The sequence below is a fragment of the Cebus imitator genome, unplaced genomic scaffold (genome assembly GCF_001604975.1).
Source record: "Cebus imitator isolate Cc_AM_T3 unplaced genomic scaffold, Cebus_imitator-1.0 Scaffold15, whole genome shotgun sequence".
Classification (NCBI taxonomy): domain Eukaryota; kingdom Metazoa; phylum Chordata; class Mammalia; order Primates; family Cebidae; genus Cebus; species Cebus imitator.
Window position 1 is genome coordinate 3,353,335 of NW_016107330.1, and position 20,161 is coordinate 3,373,495.

General features: G+C 50.3%; 1 protein-coding gene across 1 annotated transcript in view; it reads left to right on the top strand.

Annotated features, from left to right (window-relative positions):
• The window catches only part of TNFRSF8 (TNF receptor superfamily member 8), a 77,887-nt gene that overhangs the window by 48,671 nt on the left and 9,055 nt on the right, over positions 1–20,161 (top strand). The window contains exons 7-12 of the mRNA XM_017504473.2: positions 542–658; positions 3,956–4,108; positions 11,821–11,914; positions 12,241–12,353; positions 14,422–14,523; positions 14,643–14,696. Coding sequence (XP_017359962.1) covers positions 542–658; positions 3,956–4,108; positions 11,821–11,914; positions 12,241–12,353; positions 14,422–14,523; positions 14,643–14,696 — 633 coding nt within the window. The remainder of the gene's footprint in view (positions 1–541; positions 659–3,955; positions 4,109–11,820; positions 11,915–12,240; positions 12,354–14,421; positions 14,524–14,642; positions 14,697–20,161) is intronic.

Below are 20,161 nucleotides of genomic sequence, written 5' to 3' on the forward strand. Positions count from 1 at the left end.
TATGCCAGACTAATTTTTGTAGTTTTAGTGCAGATGGGGTTTCACTAGGTTGGCCAGGCTGGTCTCAAACTCCTGACCTCAAGTGATCCACCTGTCTTGGCCTCCCAAAGTCCTAGGATTATAGGTGTGAGCCACCGCGCCCGGCCCACATGGGACTTTAAAAGAGGGAGGCAGGAGGCACCCCCCACCCTGCCCAATACCATTCTGAACAGAAGTTATGCTAGTGTGCTGATCTCTGAGGGAAGCTGTTAACAAAGTTTTGAGCAGGGAAGTGATAGCGCCATGAGACAAGGTTAGGGGAAGCTGTGGCATGATGGGCTCAGGAGGAACAGTGGGCAGGGGCTGATGGGGGCGGTGAGCGCTCTTCACCCAGCATTCCTGTTCTTTCTGAGCTCAGAAGTCCCTCTGAAAGGCTGGACTGAGCTGACCTGCGGAGCCTGGGAGCTGGCCATGGTGAGGGATGGGGGGCTTCAGGGCTGGGTGGGGAGTGAGGCCTTTGCCAAGGCAGCCTGGCCTGCAGCTTCTCCGCTTCTTTCCCCAGGTCCATCCCCAACACAGCTGTGTCCACAGGGGTCCGGCGAGTGCAGGAAGCAGTGTGAACCAGACTACTACCTGGACAGGGCTGGCCGCTGCACGGCCTGTGTGAGCTGTTCTCGAGGTAAGAGCCTCATCCCTCTCAGAGATCCTTCCAGGGAGCACGGGGCGGTCTTGGAGGGAAGGCTGAGACTCTGTGGGTGGAGAAACCCACCTTTGCTTTTGGCTGCTCGGTCCTTGGGAGCCTCAGTTTACCTCTCTGCATTTTTGAACTGTGAACCTCCAGGAGCTCGCCCTCATGTTTATGGGTATTGATGGGGGTCTCTGCTTTTCAAAGAGCTCCCATCTGCATAGCCTTTCCTTCACAGAAGCATTTGTGAATCACCCACCTGTTCTAAACACAGCTCATTAATATTTGTAACCACTCTATGATTCAAGGATTGTGATCATTCCCCCCACTTTTTTTTTTTTTTTTTTTTTTTTTTTTTTTTTTTTTTTTTTTTTTTTTTTTTTTTTTTTTTTTTTTTTTTTTTTTGAAACGGAGCTTCACGCTGTCGCCCAGGCTGGAGTGCAGTGGTGTGATCTGGGCTTATTGCAACCTCTGCCTCCCAAGTTCAAGCGATTCCCCTGCCTCAGCCTCCCGAGTATGGGACTACAGGTGCACGCCACCACACCCGGCTAGTTTTTTGTATTTTAGTAGAGACGGGGTTTCACCATATTGGCCAGGATGATCTCGATCTCCTGACCTTGTGATCCACTCACCTGGGCCTTCCAAAGTGCTGGGATTACAGGCATAAGCCACCACGCCCGGCCCATTCCCCTTTTACAGAAGAGGAAATGGAGGCTTTGGGAAGTCAGGGAACTTCCAAGGGCTGCAGGCTAGAGTTTGAACCCAGACAAGTGCCACCAGGTTCCAGGTTCTTGTCCACCCCACTGGCTGCCTCCATGAGCCATGTCTTTTTTTCCCCAGACAGGGTCTCATTCTTTCACCAGGCTACAGTGCAGTGGTGTGATCATAACTCACTGCAGCTGAGACCTCCCAGGATCAAATGATCCTTTTGCCCCAGTCTCCCAAGTAGCTGGAACTACAGGCACACACCACCATGCCTGGCTAATTAAACCAAATTTTTTTTGGCCAGGCGCAGTGGCTCACGTCTGTAATCCCAGCACTTTGGGAGGCTGAGGTGGGCGGATCACAAGGTCAGGGGATTGAGACCATTCTGACCAACATGGTAAAACCCCATCTCTACTAAAAATACAAAAAATTAGCCTGGCGTGGTGGCACACGCCTCTAGTCCCAGCTACTCAGGAGGCTGTGGCAGGGGAATCACTTGAACCCGGGAGGCAGAGGTTGCAGTGAGCCAAGATTGTGCTACTGCACCCCAGCCTGGGCGACAGAGCGAGACCTCCATCTCAAAAAAAAAAATTTTTTTTTTGTAGAGATAGGGGTCTCGCTCTGTCGCCCAGGCCATTCTTGAAACTTCTGGGCTCAAACGGTCCTCCCACCTCAGCCTCCCAAACTGCTGGGATTACAGGTGTGAGCCACAGCACCTGGCTTGGGAGCCGCTTTGACCAGCACTTACTGAGTGGCCGCTGCACACAATGCAGGATGAGGGAGTGGGGCTTCCCTGCACCCATCACAGCCTCCCAGCACCAGCAGCGCCCTGAGGGTCATGTGGGCAGGGGGAGTAGCTCAGGCCAAGGCTGCTGGGGCTGTTAGAGGCCCCGGCTATTTACAGAGGCCACGGGTAATCCGTGAGTCTTCTCCTTGTCCAGGGCTTTTGGACAGCAAAGCAGGCCGCAGAGTCTGGGGAGGCCAGAAAGAGCAACAGACCCGCTGTTGTCCGGGGAGGTCTCTGTCCTAGTTACTAAGCCTGCATAGCAAATGTTCTTAAAACTTAGTGGTGAAAACAAACCATTCTTTGTACTCACAGATTCTGTGAGTCAGAATTTAGACGGCACTGCGGGGACGGCTTGTCTCCGCTCCGCAATGTCTGGGGTCTTAGCTGGAAAGCCTGAAAGCTGGGAATCAGGATCCTCCGAAGCCTCATTCCTTCACCTGCCACGATGTTGATGTTGGCTCTTGGCTGGGGCCTCGGGTCCTCTCCATGTCGGCCTCTTTACGTCCTACCTGGGGCTTCCTCATGATCTGGTGGCTGGGTTCTAAAAGTGAGGTCTTTTTCCTTTTTCCTCGGCCTCTCAAATTGTTGAGATTACAGGCGTGAGCCACCACACCCAGCCAGAAAATCTTTTTATCATTACAAATTTCAAACATCGGCTGGGCACAGTGGCTAATGCCTGTAATCCCAGCACTTTGGGAGGCCAAGGCAGGCAGATCACTTGAGGTTGAGAGTTCAAGACCAGCCTGACCAACATAGTAAAACCCCGTCTCTACTAAAAATACAAAATTAGCGGGGTGAGGTGGCACATGCCTGTAATCCCAGCTACTCGGGAGGCTGAGGCAGGAGAATTGCTTGGACCCGAGAGGTGAAAGTTGCGGTGAGCCGAGATCTTGCCATTGCACTCCAGCCTGGGCAACAGAGAGGAACTCTGTCGAAAAAAAAAAAAAAATTCAAACATATTCAGATGTAGAGCGAGTCAGATATGGCTGTGTATCATCACCCAGCTTTAAACTGTTGTGGAGTCATGGCCAGTCTCGGCTCCTCTGCACCCACGCCCACTCGCCCCATCCCTGGAGGACTTTCTTTTAACAGCTTTATGGAGACGTAGTTGTCATATGGTAAAATGCGCAAATTAAAGGATGCGATTTGATAAGTTTTGACAAATGCATGCAGCTGAGCAACCAGCCATATCCCCATAAAATTTACCTTGGACTCCTCGTCACCATTTCCCACCCCCTACTTACGGTCACCATGCAATAGTATGCATTTTCTTTTTTCTTTTTTTGTTGAGACGGAGCCTTGCTCTGTCACCAGGCTGGAGTGCAGTGGTGTGATCGCCTCCCCGGTTCAAGTGATCCTCCTGCCTCAGCCTCCTGAGTGGCTGGGACTACAGGCCCGTGCCACCACGCCCAGCTAATTTTTGTATTTTTAGTAGAGAAGGGGTTTCACCATGTTGGGGAGGCTGGTCTTGAACTCTCAACCTTGTGATCTACCCGCCTCGGCCTCCCAAAGTGCTGGCATTACAGGCATGAGCCACTGTACCTGGCAATAGTTTGCATTTTCTAGAAATTCATGTAAATGCAACATACAGAATGCTCTCCCTTTTGCCTGCCTTCTTTCACCCTGCATAATTGTTTTGAGCTTGCCAGGAGAGCCACTTGATGGCAGAGTCAGGCGAGCATTTGTTTTCTTATTGGATGAACCCTGAACAGCTGCTTCTCTGTCCTTCTGGGGGCTCTCTGGACCCCCTGCTCTTGCCATCCTGATCTTTCCCCATGACCGTTGTCTGTGTCCCTTAGATGACCTCGTGGAGAAGACACCATGTGCATGGAACTCCTCTCGAGTCTGCGAATGTCGACCTGGCATGTTCTGTGCCGTGTCAGCCACCAACTCCTGTGCCCGTTGTGTCTCCTACCGGATCTGTGCAGCAGAGATGGTCACCAAGCCCCAGGGTAAGCAGTTCCCACCCCAAGCCTTGACCACAAGGCGAAGTCTGTGCCCCCACTGCTGAGCCTCTCCCCACCCCCAGCCAGGGGTGGGGGCAAATGATCTGCACCCTCGACTGTTAATTAGGTCAGATTTGGGCTGGGCACAGTGTCTCATGCCTGTAATTCCAGCACTTTGGGAGGCTGAGGTGGGTGATCACCTGCGGTCGGAAGTTCAAGACCAGTCTGACCAACATGGAGAAACCTTGTCTCTACTAAAAATATAAAATTACCCGGGCCTGGTGGTGCATGCCTGTAATCCCAGCTACTTAGGAGGCTGAGGCAGGAGAATTGCTTGAACTCGGGAGGCGGAGGTTGCAGTGAGCCGAGATCATGCCACTGCACTCCAGCCTAGGCAACAAGAGCAAAACTCCATCTAAAAAAAAACAAAAATCAAATTAGGTCAGGTTTGGGTTCTGGTTATCCTTTGAGTAGTTAGACCCTGTGAATGAAATGATAAAATCCAGTGTTAGCATTCTGGTAAGACATTCTGTTGATTAAAAAAAAATTCTTCCTGAAATGATTGGGCTGGTAAGATCTTGACCTGTTTGCAAAGCTGTTTTATTGACTCAGAGATGAATATCAGGTTGCTGAAGAGGTTTCCAACTCAGGACAGTTGGCTTTACCAGTGTGCAGAAAACTATAAAACACTGACAGTTTGGTTTTTTTTTTTAAAGGGCTTTGAGAGATTTCAACAAATTCCCAGGTGGCTGAAAACAGATGGAAGGGTGGTGGCAAAACCAAGTGGAGTGGCTTGGCGTGGTGGCTCACACCTGTAATCCCAGCACTTTGGGAGGCCGAGACAGGTGGATCACTTGAGGTCAGGAGTTTGAGACCAGCCTGACCAACATGGCGAAATCCCGCCTCTACTAAAAATACAAAAATTAATTGGGCATGGTGGTAGGTGCCTATAGTCCCAGCTACTCAGGAGACTGAGACAGGAGAATTGCTTGAACTGAGGAGGCAGAGGTTGCAGTGAGCTGAGATTGTACCCCTGCATTCCAACCTGGGTGACAGAGCAAGACTGTCAAAAAAAAAAACCAAGTGGAGGAAAGGTCACCCCTTCATCCTATGTGACTCTGTGACGGCTGCTGGAGAAGCGAGGGGTGACTTGCTTCTAGGACCCCCAGAGAGTCTCTGGACTAGGAACACGGAGGCAGATGAAGAGCAGGAGGGAAGTGGAAGCTTTTGATCCCCAGTATTGTTTTTTCTGGTTTTGTTTTGTTTTGTTTTGTTTTGTTTTTTAGACCGAGTCTCGCTCTGTTGCCCAGGCTGGAGTGCAGTGGCACAATCTTAGCTCACTGCAATTTCTGCCTCTGGGTTCCAGCAATTCTCTTGTCTCAGCCTCCCGAGTAGCTGGGATTACAGGAGCCTGCCACCACACCCAGCTAATTTTTGTATTTTTAGTAGAGACGGGGTTTTGCCATGTTGGCCAGGCTGGTCTGGAACTCCTGACCTCAAGTGATCCACCCGCCTCCACCTCCCAAAGTGCTGGGATTACAGCATGAGTCACCGTGCCCGGCCAACAATCATCTTTTTGAATCAGAACGTTGAAGGAATACCTGGGGAAAGCTTGGGCCACCAGTGGCGTGCTGTCACTCTGCTCGTAAAGCCTTCTTTACTTGGGTATTTGGAAGGCTAGCCCCACCTCGTTATCCTGAAATGGAGGCTGCCGGCTCACACTCTGTCCATGGGCCCAGGGTTCCCAGCTTGACTTCCTACTCAGGGGAGAGACCCACTGCGAACAAGACATACTTACACAGCAGCAGAAGAAGCCCTCCCTCTCACTGACTGGAATATTCAGTACAGTCCTTAGGATTTCATTTTGTTTGTATAAATTTATTTATGGGGTACAAGTGTAATTTTGTTACCTGTTTTGATTGGGTGGTGGTGAAGTCAGAGCTTTTAGGGTACCCATCACCCAAATGGATACATTGTACCCAAAGCATACATTGTACCCCTTAAATAATTTCTCATATTTTTAGTAGAATTTTTAACCCCAGTATTGTCTTTTAATCCCCACCTCTCACCCCGTCACCCTTCTAAGTCTCGTTGCCTTTTATACCACGCCCCACCTCCACGTGGACGCAGTATTTCACTCCCACTTAGAAGTGAGAATGTGCCGTATTTGTCTTTCTGTCTGAATGTTTGCCCTTAAGACAATGGCCTTCAGTTCCATTCATGTTGCTGCAAAAGACATGACTCATTCCTTATGATGGCTGAGTAGTATTCCATTGCATAAAGAGGCCACATTTATCTATTGGTGGATGCATGGATGCAGACATAACTCTTCTTCTTCTTCTTCTTCTTCTTCTTTTTTTTTTTTTTTTGAGACAAAGTCTCGCTCTGTTGCCCAGGCTGGAGTGCAGTGGCATGGTCTCAGCTCACGGCAACCTCTGCCTCTGGCTTCAAATGCTTCTCCTGTCTCAGCCTCCCAAGTAGCAGGGACTACAGTCGTGCACCACCACGTGTGGCTAATTTTTTTATTTTTAGTAGAGATGAGGTTTCACCATACTGGCCAGGCTGGTCTTGAACTCCTGACCTCAGGTGATCTGGCTGCCTTGGCCTCCCAAAGTGTTGGGATTACAGGCGTGAGCCCACACCTGGCCAAGCATAACCCTTTTAAAATAAATATGAATGAGCAGAGACTTACAAGGAAAACCAGCCCTACAAAGGAGAATGAAAAGATATGAAAACAGAAATTCTTATCACACATGAAGCCATGGTAGACCCGGGAGTAGAAGAGAACTTAGCAACATGCAATTTGTGTCTACAGAAAAATTCACGAACTTGTTACATCCGTAAGGTGAGCACAGAATGCTATGAAAAAGAGCAATGCCCCCAGAACCTAAAATGCAATAATATATATAAAGAAAAAGAACAATGCAGGGTCAGAGGACAAGAAACGGCTCTTTGGAAAGTGCTTGTGGTCAGCCCATCCGCTCTAGGCTCTCCATTCACCTTTCCATCCCTGCCCTGCCATCAAGGACTGGGCTCCACGCTTGCCAGCAGAGGGCGCTGGAGGGCCATCGCGGGAGGAAGGAGGCTTCTGGCTGCGTTTGCTGCTGCTTGCTCCTGCTGCCTGGGCCTGGTGACCACCTCGTTGTGACCAATGCAGACACTGGCATGTGCCAGGCCTCTGCAAAAGTGTCCTGACCCCCTCTGTGCGTCCCCCACCAGCCACAGGTCTTTGGCACCCCAAAGTGCCCCGTCTCCCCCACAGTGGCAGCCCAAATTTGTCTATATATCTGACCAGACGCATAGACTTCAGATCAAAAGGACCTACTGAGAGCGAAGCAGGATCAATGGAAATTCCCCACGCTGCACGTAATAGATGTACCACCGTGTGTTCATCCACCTGCCAGCTGATGGCATTTGGGTTGTTTCCCATTTAGGGCTATTATGAATGAAAGCAGCTGTACATATTTTTAAAAACATGTATGAATTTATTTTATATCTTTTATTTATCTTTTTTTTTTTAGAGACAGGTTCTCACTCTGTGTTCCAGGCTGGAGTGCAGTAGCATGATCTTGGCTCACTGCAGCCTTGAACTCCTGGGCTCAAGCAATCCCCCCACCTCGGCCTTCCCCAGTGCTGAGATTACTGGCGTGAACCACCATGACTAGGCAATTCTTATGCAAGTCTTTGGGTGGATGTATATTTTCATTTCTCATGGGTAAATACGTAGGAAGAATGATTGGGTCATTGTGCGGGTCACATAGTTAGAATGTTTTTGAGGACTAGTCAAAGCCGGTTACCTCTGATCTGATCCAACCCTTTGGTTTTACACCCAGAGAGAAGCTCAGGGCTGAAGCTAGAGCCAGAATGAGGGATCCTAAGGGTCAGCCCTGGGTACCGTCCACTGGAAGACACCACCTATTCACCTCCTTCTTAGTTCTGAACCTAGAATTTACCCAGCTAAATTGCAGTCACCCCAGCTATATTATAATCAGGTTTGAAGGCAGCATAAAAACATTTTCAAAAGGTCCAGAAAGCTTTTCTTCCTATATTCTCTCTTAGGAAGTTATTTGAAGATGTAATTCAGCTAAATGAGGGGGCAAAAAAGAAAAAAAACAGGAAGCCATGGAATCTAGAAAACAGTACATCATCCTAGCAGAGCAAGGAAGGAAAGTCCCAGAATGGTGTGCTATAGACCAGTTGAGCCAGATCAGAGCAGGAAATGGAAGGAAGGCTCCAAAGAAGTTTTCCTAGGAATGCAAGAGAGAATTGTAGCAAATTTCATGAATAGTACAGCTGAAAAACCTGAGGATATGGAGAGGGCACACTATCCTTTTATCAACAAGAAAAAGAAAGGCAATTGAAAACTCCAGGGAAAAGAAAAAGCTGACAAGAAATATACGGTCCAAATGTGAAGATAAAATTTCACCTGATTTTAAGCAATTGCTGGATGCACAAAAAGAGAATCCATTTGGCCTTGATGCTAAGGCCAAATGGCCCAAGGACTGAGTATTTGGATTTAAAGAGAAGTATATCCATCTGGTAAATAATATCTTTTTTTTAGTTCTTAAATGGAGGCTAAGAGTAGGCAGATTCCTTTTTTCTCTTCCAATAGGCCCTTACCAGAGAACACAGACCGACTAGGGGCTAGACATTGCCTTCTCCTCACCTCCAAATCCAAAGGAGGAGGAAAAAGGGAAGTTCACTAAATCAGGAAGGAAGAAGGAAAGTTACAAGTGAGGTATGGTACATTCAGAGAGGGGATGAGAGGTACCCAAGGGGTCCTAGGTCTCCCCCTTCTGCACATAGAGGAGGGAGAGCAGATGTGTCACTGGGTTTCAGCAGGTGTTTCAGTAGCAGCTGAGACCATGGGCCTGTCTAGTTACATCAGGCGGCCTTGGAGAGAGTGCAGGGGCTCTGTCTTCATCATGCTAACTGGGAATAGCCACATAGTTAGTGGGTCTGAGCACCAGGGCTCCAATCCACTCAAAGTAAACGTTCACTGAAACCCAATGACATTTCAAACACTGATTCAAACACTGATAAACAAATATATAGAGGGCCGGGCGTGGTGGCTCACGCCTGTAATCCCAGCACTTTGGGAGGCCGAGGTGGGTGGATCACAAGGTCAAGAAATCGAGCCCATCCTGGTCAACATGGTGAAACCCCGTCTCTACTAAAAATACAAAAAATTAGCTGGGCATGGTGGCGCGTGCCTGTAATCCCAGCTACTCAGGAGGCTGAGGTAGGAGAATTGCCTAAACCCAGGAGGCGGAGGTTTCGGTGAGCTGAGATCGCGCCATTGCACTCCAGCCTGGGTAACAAGAGTGAAACTCCATCTCAAAAAAAAAAAAAACAAAAACCAAATATATAGAAACCATCACAACACATGGCATCATCTTCCCCATAGCCTCCAGCCTCCAGGCTCCAACTGATTCCGCTAAGAGTCTAGTGATCTTCCTGAAAGAGGAGGATTCCTCAGAACCCTACAGTCCAAGAAGGAAATTAATACTGGCTTCACTTTTTTGCCTGTTTCAGGGAAAATCTGAGAGGCATTGCGAGAACTTTCTAGAGGGGAGATGTGTGTATGTGTGGGGGGTTGCCTTGTACCACATCAAAAAGGGGTGCTGCCACCAGGGCTGTGGGGGTGGAGAGGTGTAGTGGTTGAGCATAACCCACTTCTAATGTGGGACAAACTTTCCTGCCCCCCAAAAGCAGGAAGTTTTGAAGAGGGTGCCCAGTCCCCAGGGAGGAGGCAGTGCTGGCCAGAGGAGAGTCCTGGGCTAGAACGCGCCATCTGTTTCCTGGCTCTCACTCCAGCCCTGTGGTTCTCTCCATCTGTGAAACAAGGTGGCTGGGTCAGACTAGTGGTGGCCAGCTTTGAACTGGCCTTCAGAGACATTCCCTCTGGCCAGCACAGCGATCCAGCTACCCTTCCTGGGCACTCAAGAGGAATGAAATTATATGTTCACGCAGAGGCACGCACAAGAACACTCATAGCTGCCTTGTTCGTCATAGTTCAAACGGAAGCAACCCAAGTGTCCGGCAACTAGTGAAGGGTATGTAAATGGTGGTACGTCTGTACAACAGAACGCCATTCAGCAACAGAAAGAAATGAACGTGAGTGAATATCAAAAACAATATGCAGCATGAAAGAAGCCAGACCCCAGAGAACATACTGCATGATTCTGTCGACATGAAATTCAGATACACTCCTCTATAGTGACAAAGCGGATCAGTGGTTGCCGGATCTGGAGGTAGGGGCAGAGTGAGTGAGGAGGAGCACTAGGGAACCTTCTGGAGGGATAAGAATGTTCTGTATTTTATTTTTTTTGAGACGGAGTCTAGCTCTGTTGCCAGGCTGGAGTGCAATGGTGCAATCTTGGCTCACTGCAACCTCTGCCTCCCAGGTTCAAGTGATTCTCCTGCCTCAGCCTCCCCAGTAGCTGGGACTACAGGCACATGCAGCCACACCCAGCTAATTTTTGTGTTTTTAGTAGAGATGGGGTTTCACCATGTTTGCCAAGAATGTTCTGTATTTTGATTGGAGTTACAGTTACCTTTATCGGAACTCATGAGGCTGTACACACTTAGGAACATTTTCTTTTTTATTTATTTAAAAATAGAGACAGAGTATTCCTATGTTGTTCAGTCTGGTTTAGAACTCCTGAGCTCAAGTGATCCGCCCACTTCAGCCTCCCAAAGTGCTGGGATTACAGGCGGGAGCCACCATACCCTGCCATAGGGATACATTCTTGTTTATAAATCATGCCTTAGGCTGGGTGCGGTGCTCACACCTGTAATCCCAGCACTTTGGGAGACCGAGGTGGGTGGATCACCTGAGGTCAGGAGTTTGGGACCAGCCTGGCCAACATGGTGAAAACCCATCTCTACTAAAAATAAACAAATTAGCTAGGTGTGTTGGCAGGCTCCTGTAATCCCAGCAATTCGGGAGGCTGAGGCAAGAGAATCACTTGAATCCGGAAGGCAGAAGTGGCAGTGAGCTGAGATTGTACCACTGTGCCCTAGCATGGGCGACAGAGGAAGACTCCATCTCAAAAAATAAAAAACCAAAAAGTAGTAAATTAATTATGCCTTAACAAAGTTGATTTAAGAGAAAAAAGCTTTAAAAATTGAGGCTGTATTTATACATTAGGAGATTTCAGGTTTCCCTTAAGTAAAAGCAAAAGGTCCAGTGTCACTGTGTCACCTCCTTCCTGGGTGACCACAGCTGTCAGAGATGAACAGCAGCTTCTCCACTTCATTTTATTTATTTATTTATTTTTCATCTGGCTCCATTGCCCAGGCTGGAGTGCAGTGGCATGATCTCAGTTCACTGCAGCCTCCACCTCCCCGGTTCAAACGATTCTCCTGCCTCAGCTTCCTGAGTAGCTGGGATAACAGGTGCGTGCCACCACACCTGGCTAATTTTTGTGTTTTTTAGTAGAGACAGGCTTTCACCATGTGCGTTGGCCAGTCTGGTCTTGAACTCCTGAACTCAAGTGATCCTCCTGCCTCAGCCTCCCACACTGCTGTGACTATAGGTGTGAGCCACTATGCTTGGCCAGCTTCCCCACTTTGATCTTTTGAAACACAAATCTGACTGTCTTACCTCCCAGGGTGCTACCTCCCTGGAAGCCACCGGTCCCTGCTGGTGAACTCTTTCCTGGACATACCAGCCTCCTTGGTGCTGGTTCTCAGCTGTTACCTCCCCTCTGCAGATATAGCTGAGAGGAACACCACCTTTGAGCTGCCAACCCCGGTGACCCAGCCTGACTGCATCCTCACTGCAGAGAATGGCAAGACGCCCGCCAGGTGACTCCTCAGCCCTTCTCTCTGTTTGGCTGCTGCAGGAGGGAGCTGTTCCTGCCATGCCCAGGGGATTTCTGGGTGGCAGCTGGGCCTGGGGTGGAGGTGGGGCCTGGGCTGCTCTTTTTGGGAATCTCTGAGCTGGCACCACTGGAAAGCCAGAAGACCTCGAAACCCAGTCTCTGCCCTCCAAATGCCTGGCAGGGACTCAGCACAGAGGATCTAGGGATCCAGGCCCCGGCTGCACCGTCTCCAGGGAAAGGGAATGATTCCTGAGCACACACTTCCCTTGTCCCATCCCTGTCCCTCCTGCCTTGGGCTTCTCCCTGCAGCACCAGCCCCACTCTGAGCTCCCTGGTGGATTCCCAGGCCAGGAAGACGCTGCCCATCCCAACCAGCGCTCCCATTGCTCTCTCCTCCACGGGGAAGCCCATTCTGGATCCAGGTAATGATCCCAGCCCACCCCCCCCCATCCCAGCAGGGGCTTCCTCCTGGGGAAATGGGGCCAGGGGGAGCCAGGAGGGAACTTCTCCTTTGTGGTTTGGCCTGGGAGGGGGATCAAGGTCAACCCCAGGTTTCTGGCTTCTTGAGTTGGGGCTGCGACTCTGGCACTAGCTAGTGACTTTTTTTTTTTTTTTTTAAACAGAGTCTCACTCTGTTGCCCAGGCTGGAGTGCAGTGGCACTGATCTTGGCTCACTGCAACCTCCACCTCCAGGTTGAAGAGATTATCCTGCCTCAGCCTCCCGAGTAGCTGGGATTACAGGCGCTTGCCACCACTCCTGGCTAATTGTTTGTATTTTTAGTAGAGACAGGGTTTTGCCATGCTGCCGAGGTTGTTCTCAAACTCCTGAGCTCAGGTGATCCACCCACCTCAGCCTTTCAAAATGCTGGGATTATAGGCGTGAACCACTGCACCTGGCCGCTAGTGACTATTCTTCAATTCTTGTGGGCAGGAATTTTTTCACAGCTTCATCCTCATGGCCCATAATTACTACTCAGAAAATAGGTATTTGTTGATTGATTTCATGATGTTGACTAGTTGTTTAGTTCCTTTGAGGCTCAGTTGTCTCATCTGTGGAATGGTAATGGCAGAGAGCATGCAGGGTTGTAAGCAGCGTAGCGTTGTAGACAGTGCCTGTAAGAGTGCCTCTTAGGAAATGATGCCAGGCTTTCATTTTAGGACTTGCAGTTCTAGTGACTGACACGAGATGGCAGTAGTGCTCAGGCGGTCCTGAAAGGGCGGTCCTGAAAGGGCGGTCCTGTCTGGCGGCATTGGCACCGGCTGGAAACTTGTTAGAAAAGCAAATGATGGGCTCCATCCCAGACCTAGAGAATCAGAAGCATTTTAGCAAGGTCTCCAGGGGACTCATATGCACATTAATATTTGAGAAGCACTTAACTGGCATATTCTACTTTTTTTTTTTTTTTTGAGACGGAGTCTCGCTCTGTCACCAGGCTGGAGTGCAGTGATGCGATCTCGGCTCACTAAAACCTGTGCCTCCCAAGTTCAAGCAATCCTCCTGCTTCAGCCTCCTGAGTAGCTGGAACTACAGGTGTGCGCCACCACGCCCAGCTAATTTTTATATTTTTAGTGGAGACAGGGTTTCACCATGTTGAACAGGATGGTCTCGATCTCTTGACCTCATGATCCGCCCGCCTCAGCCTCCCAGAGTGCTGGGATTACAGGCGTGAGCCACCGCGCCCAGCCCATATACTACTTTTTTAACGTCTAAACGTGGACTTCAATAAAGTACAATAACTAGCTCTATGATCTCTGCAAGTGACAAAAGGAAAAGAGGAAGTGAGTTTGATATCAAGGTGTGAAGAAGGAGAACGAGATAGGGGTTAAGAAAGAGCATGGGCCCTGGGGTCCACCGGCCTGGCCTGGGCTGGGCTGGGCTGGGGCTCTTTATTCTTAGGGTGACCTTGGACAAGTTAATGAACCTTCGTGAGCCTCAGTTCCCCTCATTTTGAAACTGGAGTTAGGGAGGGTGCCTATGGCCTAGGGTTGTGGATCATTAATTCAGGGAACGCTTGTGGGGGTGTTTTTGTGCAGGGGGGACTCCGTGCCCACCCTCATCAAGCAGATCTAGAGGGTTGGCTGGGAGGGGAGTGGGTTCAACCCCTTCCTTCTCCTCACTGCCGGGCCTTCCCCACCCTGACCTGGCCATACCAGTAGCGCTGCCAGAGGCCCGTCACACCAGGCCCTTCTCCACAGTCCCCAAATTTTGGTCTTTTGAACCTCAATTCCTCCTTCCTTCTGGCCCCTAGACGCCTCAGTTTCTCACCCTCTAGACACAGTTTACCCTTCTCTCAGCTATGAATAGTTGATCAGCTTCCTGTAGTCAGGTGAGGGAGGGCCGGATCAGATACAACCTTGGCTTGGAAAGGACCTGGTGTTGTTAGCTATGATAGAATCTGTGTCCCAGGGGAAGGAAGAAGTAGTCTGGGGCTGGGGCTGTCCTGTGTGGTTATAGCAAAGCAAAGAGTGCAGAGCATCTTTGTGTTTCAGGGCCGGTGATCTTCTGGGTGAGCCTGGTGCTGGCCGTGGTGGTCGGTGCCATTGCCTTCCTCCTGTGCCGCCGGAGGGCCTGCAGGAAGCGAATTCGGCAGAGTAAGTGGCTGTGTCCTCGGGGCCTTGGGAAGGACAGGCTGCTCTCTGCCAGCCTGGTCTGGGTCCTCACCCTGCCTGCTCCTGCCGTCTGAGGCCTCCTCCTCCTGGTGTCGTTTCAGAGCTCCACCTGTGCTACCCGGTCCAGACCTTCCGGCCCAAGCTGGAGCTTGTGGGTGAGTGTCCGGCTGTCTAAAGGGGCTGCCCGAGCCAGAGGAGCGAGCATACGGCAGCCCTGGGCCCGGGGAGTGGGCTGAGAGCATGAACTTCTAGCCCAGCCTCGGGGCTCCCTGTCTGGGGCTCCTGTGGCATTCTGTACCTCCGTAGGGATGTCATGCGGGTGAAAACTCATGCAGGTAGAGAATGCAGTGCGGGTGAAGATGGCGCTGGGTGTGCGGACTGTGTGGCTCGCCCAGAGCAGCACCTGGATGGACGCTGGGATGCAAGTTTAAAAGTCTATCTTGTCTTTCATTTCTTCCTCCAGTACCCCCAGGGGGCATTCCTGCCAGCCTTTCCTTCCTCTCTACATTCTACCCTCCCTTTCCCCATCTCCCATCTTCTCTTCTCTTTCCCTTCTCTCTCCCCCTCTTCTACCACTTGGCAAGTCATCCCACTGTGTGACCCCGGGTGAGTTACTGAATCACTCTGTGTCTCAGTTTCCTCACCCGGAAAATGCGGATGGTGGAGCCTCCTTCAGAGGCTTGGCCAGCGGGTTCCTGGAGGTCGGGCTGTTAAGTGCATGGTGGAGTGTCTGCCTGCAGTCGGTGGCTGCTGCTGTTGACCCGCTGGCCTGGGCCTGGGGCTTTTTCCTCCCTGGAAGCTTCAGGCTTTCCTGAGTCCTGGGTGCTTCTGACCCACTCCCTGGTCCCTGCACTCTGATCCTTGACCGACATCCAGACCAGCTCTTCCAGGAAGCCCTTGGGGGCTGGAACCTTTCCCACCTGTCTAGGCAGGGGTGTCTTCTAGCCCTCACCTGGGGTAGGGGGCTCCAAGCCATCATGTGTCAAGCACCTTTTCTCTCCTGGACACCCCCTTTAAGGCAGGCTGGGGTCTTCCTGAGCACTGCACGGCATGGATTGAGTGCCTACTGTGTGCTGGGCTCTGATGGGGGAATTGTCTGAGCCTTCCTTTCTGATTGCAAGGTGGGCTCCCGTAGAGGGTCTCCTGGACTCCCCCAGTGACGACCTTTGTTCTGCAAGGAGGATACAGGGCTCAGAGAGGTTGACGGCTGGCCCAGGGCCACACAGCCCGACAGTGGCGCAGCAAGCCTCAGACACTGGTTCTAGGGGTTTTGGTTTGTAAAGGGCTCAGCCGTGTCCCCTTTTTCTTCCCCCTGCCGGCTCTGCCCACCACCGCAACGCCCACCCAAGAGCCGCATGCTCAGCCTGAGGCCAGGTCCTGGCCCAACCCCCGATCTCCCCAGGACCTTTGGAGAGGTGCTTGCAGTAGGTTAGAGACTGTTGTCTTGGGCACAGAAACCCAGTCCACTGAGGCATGTTTTGAATTTGATGAGTTTCACAAGCAAGCACTTGTGGTCCCTGAGCAAGGGGGGTTTTTGTGTTTTGACAGTTTCAAGCCTGTTTCCATGAGCTGTCAGGCTCAGCGTCTCATTGAAACCGGCATTTGCTTTCTTGACATTTTTCTAGTATTAGAATTTCCATTGCCGTCAGTTTATTTTTTTTCTTCAAACCTCTGTGAGAGCAGTTTTCTTACAAGAAGACAAAAAGAAAAACAGAAAACACCTTCCCCTAAAAAGTCAGATCTACAAAGCACGGAGCCCCGAGACTCAATGGTGGACGCCCTGTCTCAGGCCATTTTTGACCCTCTGGCTTCTGGTGGGCCCTCGGGGTCTGGGTTCCCAGGCCCAGGATGGATGGAAAGTGAAGCCAAGACAGGCAAGGTCACAGGGCATAGGGCAAGAACGGACCGAGCTGGCCGGATGCCCCTTTCCCTCCCGAGTCGTGGGTGGTTCACTCATTCATCTGTTCACATGGTCTTCACGGAGCACTTCCTCCAAGCAGGCTCTGTGCTGGGCCCAGAAGCTGTTCTCTTCAAGCTTTTAGACTAATTCGGACTGCCTGCAGAGGCCAAGGCAGGCAGGATGGGAGTGTGTGCCCCTTGGCTTCCCACACCCCAGACCTGGGGCAGGGGGTGCTCTTGGTTCCTTGAGCAGTGAGCGCATCAGGAATCTCCGCTCGGGAGTGATGAGATGCTCATCAGCCAGCCCTCAAATTGATCCGACCTTCCCACATGTGTCCTTGGTGACAGGCATTTGCAAAGGACATATGTGATCTCATTCACTCCTCCAGTGGCCTGGGAGGTACCTACTATTATCCCCATTGCATAGATTAGCAGCCTGAGGCACAGAAGATGAAGTAATTTGTTTAAGACCACGTGCTGGGTGAGCAGTAGGACTGGGATTTTATCGTGGTTGTTGAGATATTTGTGAAAAGGTTTTTCACCCTTGGCACCATTGACATGTGGGAATGAACCATTCTTTGCTGTGGGGGCTATCCTGGCGGAAGTTCTGCAGCCCCCTAGATGCCAGTAACACCCCCTAGGTGGGACAACCAAAAATGTCTCTAGACACGGCCACATGGCCCCTGGGGAAAAACTACCCCTGGTTGAGAACCAGTAATCTAAAATTCTTTTTTTTTTTTTTTTGAGATGGAGTCTCAACTCTGTCACCTGGGATGTAGTGCAGTGGCGTGATCTCAGCTCACTGCAACCTCTGCCTCCCGGGTTTAAGCAATTCTCCTGCTTCAGCCTCCTGAGTAGCTGGGATTACAGGTGCCTGCCACTAAACCCAGCTAATTTTTTGTATTTTTAGTGGAGAAGGGGTTTCACCATTTTGGCCAGGCTGGTCCCTAACAACTGACCTCCTGATTCACCCGCCTTGTCCTCCCAAAGTGCTGGGATTACAGGCGTGAGCCCTGCGCCCAGCTTTAAAATTATTTTAATCCTTCATTTTTATCAGCACTTGAATCATGATCAGTTATTCCAGGGAGCTTTAGGTTGAAAGAAATTTTTGTTTTGAAACCATTTCAAACTTATAGAAATGGTGGAAGTACAAAGAATTTATTTTGTCCTGAACCATTTGGGAGTAACTGACTGACTCAATGTCTATCACCCCAAAAGCTTTAGTGTGTATTTCAAACAGACAAGGAGGGTGTATTTTGCGTGATGTGGTAAGGATCGTCAGAATCAGGAAATTGACACTGATGTGTGACCAACAATGAATTCTCAGGCCCTACTCAAGTTTCCTTATTTGTCCCAATAATGTCCTTTGTAGCAGAGGATCCAGCTCAGGGCCACGATTGCACTTGCTTGTCTGGTTTCTCGAGTGTCCTTCCATCCAGATCTCTTCCCCAGGCTTTTCCTTTTTTTGGGAAGAGTGCAGGCTGGCAGTTCCGTGATGCTCCTTGCTTTGGGTTTGTCTGGTGTTTTCTCCTGAGTGGATTCAGGTTACGCATCTTGGGCTGGAAGGTACCAGAAGTGATGTTGGGCTCTTCTTTCTCAGGGCGTCCTGCCAGGTTTCAGTTTGTCCCTTTCCTGGAGCTGTGCACTTTGAGCACTTGATGGAGGTGATGTCTGCTGGGCCTCTCCACGGTGAGGTCTCTGCGCCTCAGTTACTAAGTCTTTTGGGGGGCATTACTTTGAGACTGACAATAACTCATTCTTCAGCAGACCTTTTTTTTGAAACAGGGTCAGGCTCTGTCACCCAGGCTGGAGTGCAGTAGCGTGATCTTGGTTCACTGCAACCTCCACCTCCCAGGTTCAAGTGATTCTCCTATCTCAATCTCCTGAGGAGCTGGAATTACAGGTGTATGCCACAATGCCTGGCTGATTTTTTTTTTTTTTTTTTTTTTTTTTTTTTTTTTTTTTGTATTTTTAGTAGAGACAGGGTTTCACCATGTTGGTCAGGCTGGTCTCCAACTCCTGGCCTCAAGTGGTCCTCCCACCTCAGCCTCCCTAAGTTTTGGGATTACAGGCATGAGCCACTGCGCCTGGCCCAGAACTCTTATTTTCTTTATTGGGTTGTAATCTGTTACCATCAGTTTTTATTTTGATGCTCCAGTTGTCCCAGATTAGGTCAGGGGGAGCCCCTGTGTTCTTTGGGGTATCCTCATCCTTCTGTGCTGTGAGCACTTCCCTATTCTGAGATGTTCCCAGCACATCTTCCCTATTCTGAGATGTGTTCTCCTGCCCCGGCCCTGGAATCAGCTCTCTCTCCCTGGAGTCCGGGGTTTGCATCTAGGGATGCCTGTTGCCAGAGCCTAGCTGAATCTCCCCACTTGGGCCCGTTCTGTTTCCCACAGCATTGGGGAATCACAGGCCAGAGAGGGGAGGGGACTATAAGTGGAGAACAACAGGGAAGGAAGGGACCGAGAGCATTACATCATGCGTCAGATCCCATGTGCTCCGTGAGCCTGGCCTTCAGAGCAGCCTGTGACACCATGCGCTTGTCTCAGGCGGCCGGCCGCTGCCCAGCGTGTTCCTGGACTGGTGTCCTGGGGGGTACCAGACGAGCTTACGAGAAGGTGGTGGTTATTCCAAAAAGCAAGGAAGCCAGTAAATAAGGCTAGCGGATTGAATCAACATTTTTAGGGGAAGAGCAGTTATGAAATCTGACCTCTGTACTTGGCGAGATTTATCCTGTGTCTTTATCAAAATCCTCATGGGTTGTAACACAGCTGTAGTCACACGTCAGAGCCTTGTCTCTGAGATTTTACACTTGTTTGGGGGTGTCAGTATCGAACTCTGACTTACCATTCAGTGTGTTGGAGCACAGAGCTGTGTTAACATCCTGGGCTCTTCCTGCACCTGCTGTGGGCTGGAAAGCATGCTGGATACCTTCTTTTTTTTAATACTTTAATTTTTAAAAATTCTAAGTAGCCTGGATGTGGTGACTCACGCCTGTAATCCCAGCACGTTGGGAGGCCAAGGAGGGCGGATCACTGGAGGTCAGGAGTTCAAGACCAGCCTGGCCAACATGGCAAAATCCCGTTTCTACTAAAAATATAAAAATTAGCCAGGTGTGGTGGTGCATGCTTGTAATCCCAGCGACTCAGGAGGCTGAGGCAGGAGAATTTCTTGAACCCAGGAGGCGGAGGTCGCAGTGAGCCGAGAGCATGCCACTGTACTCCAGCCTGGCGTACCCCTGCTCCAGGACAGCTAAGTGGCCTCATTGTTTATGACATTTGGCTGGTTTTCAATTTGGGGGTTATTATAAACACCGCTGCTGTGCTTGACCTTTTTGTTTTCTTTCGGGTTATTTCCTGAGGGTGTGTTCCCCCAAGAGGGACGACTGGATAAAGAGTGTGAGGTTTTCCTTGCGAGATGACCATGAGAAAGTGGAACCAGCGTGCGGGGCATGAGCAGCTCCGTGCTCCTCTTCGCCTACTTCCCTTTCAAGGACGAGTTGTGTCATTTCTATTCATTTTGTTTTGTTACTTTGTCAAACATTTTTTTTTTCTGTTGGCCACCCCCAGTGACTTGGTACCAAAGAACAGTTGGCTGCTTGTAAAACTCAGAATCACTGCCGGGCGCGGTGGCTCACGCCTGTAATCCCAGCACTTTGGGAGGCCGAGGCGGGTGGATCACAAGGTCAAGAGATCAAGACCATCCTGGTCAACACGGT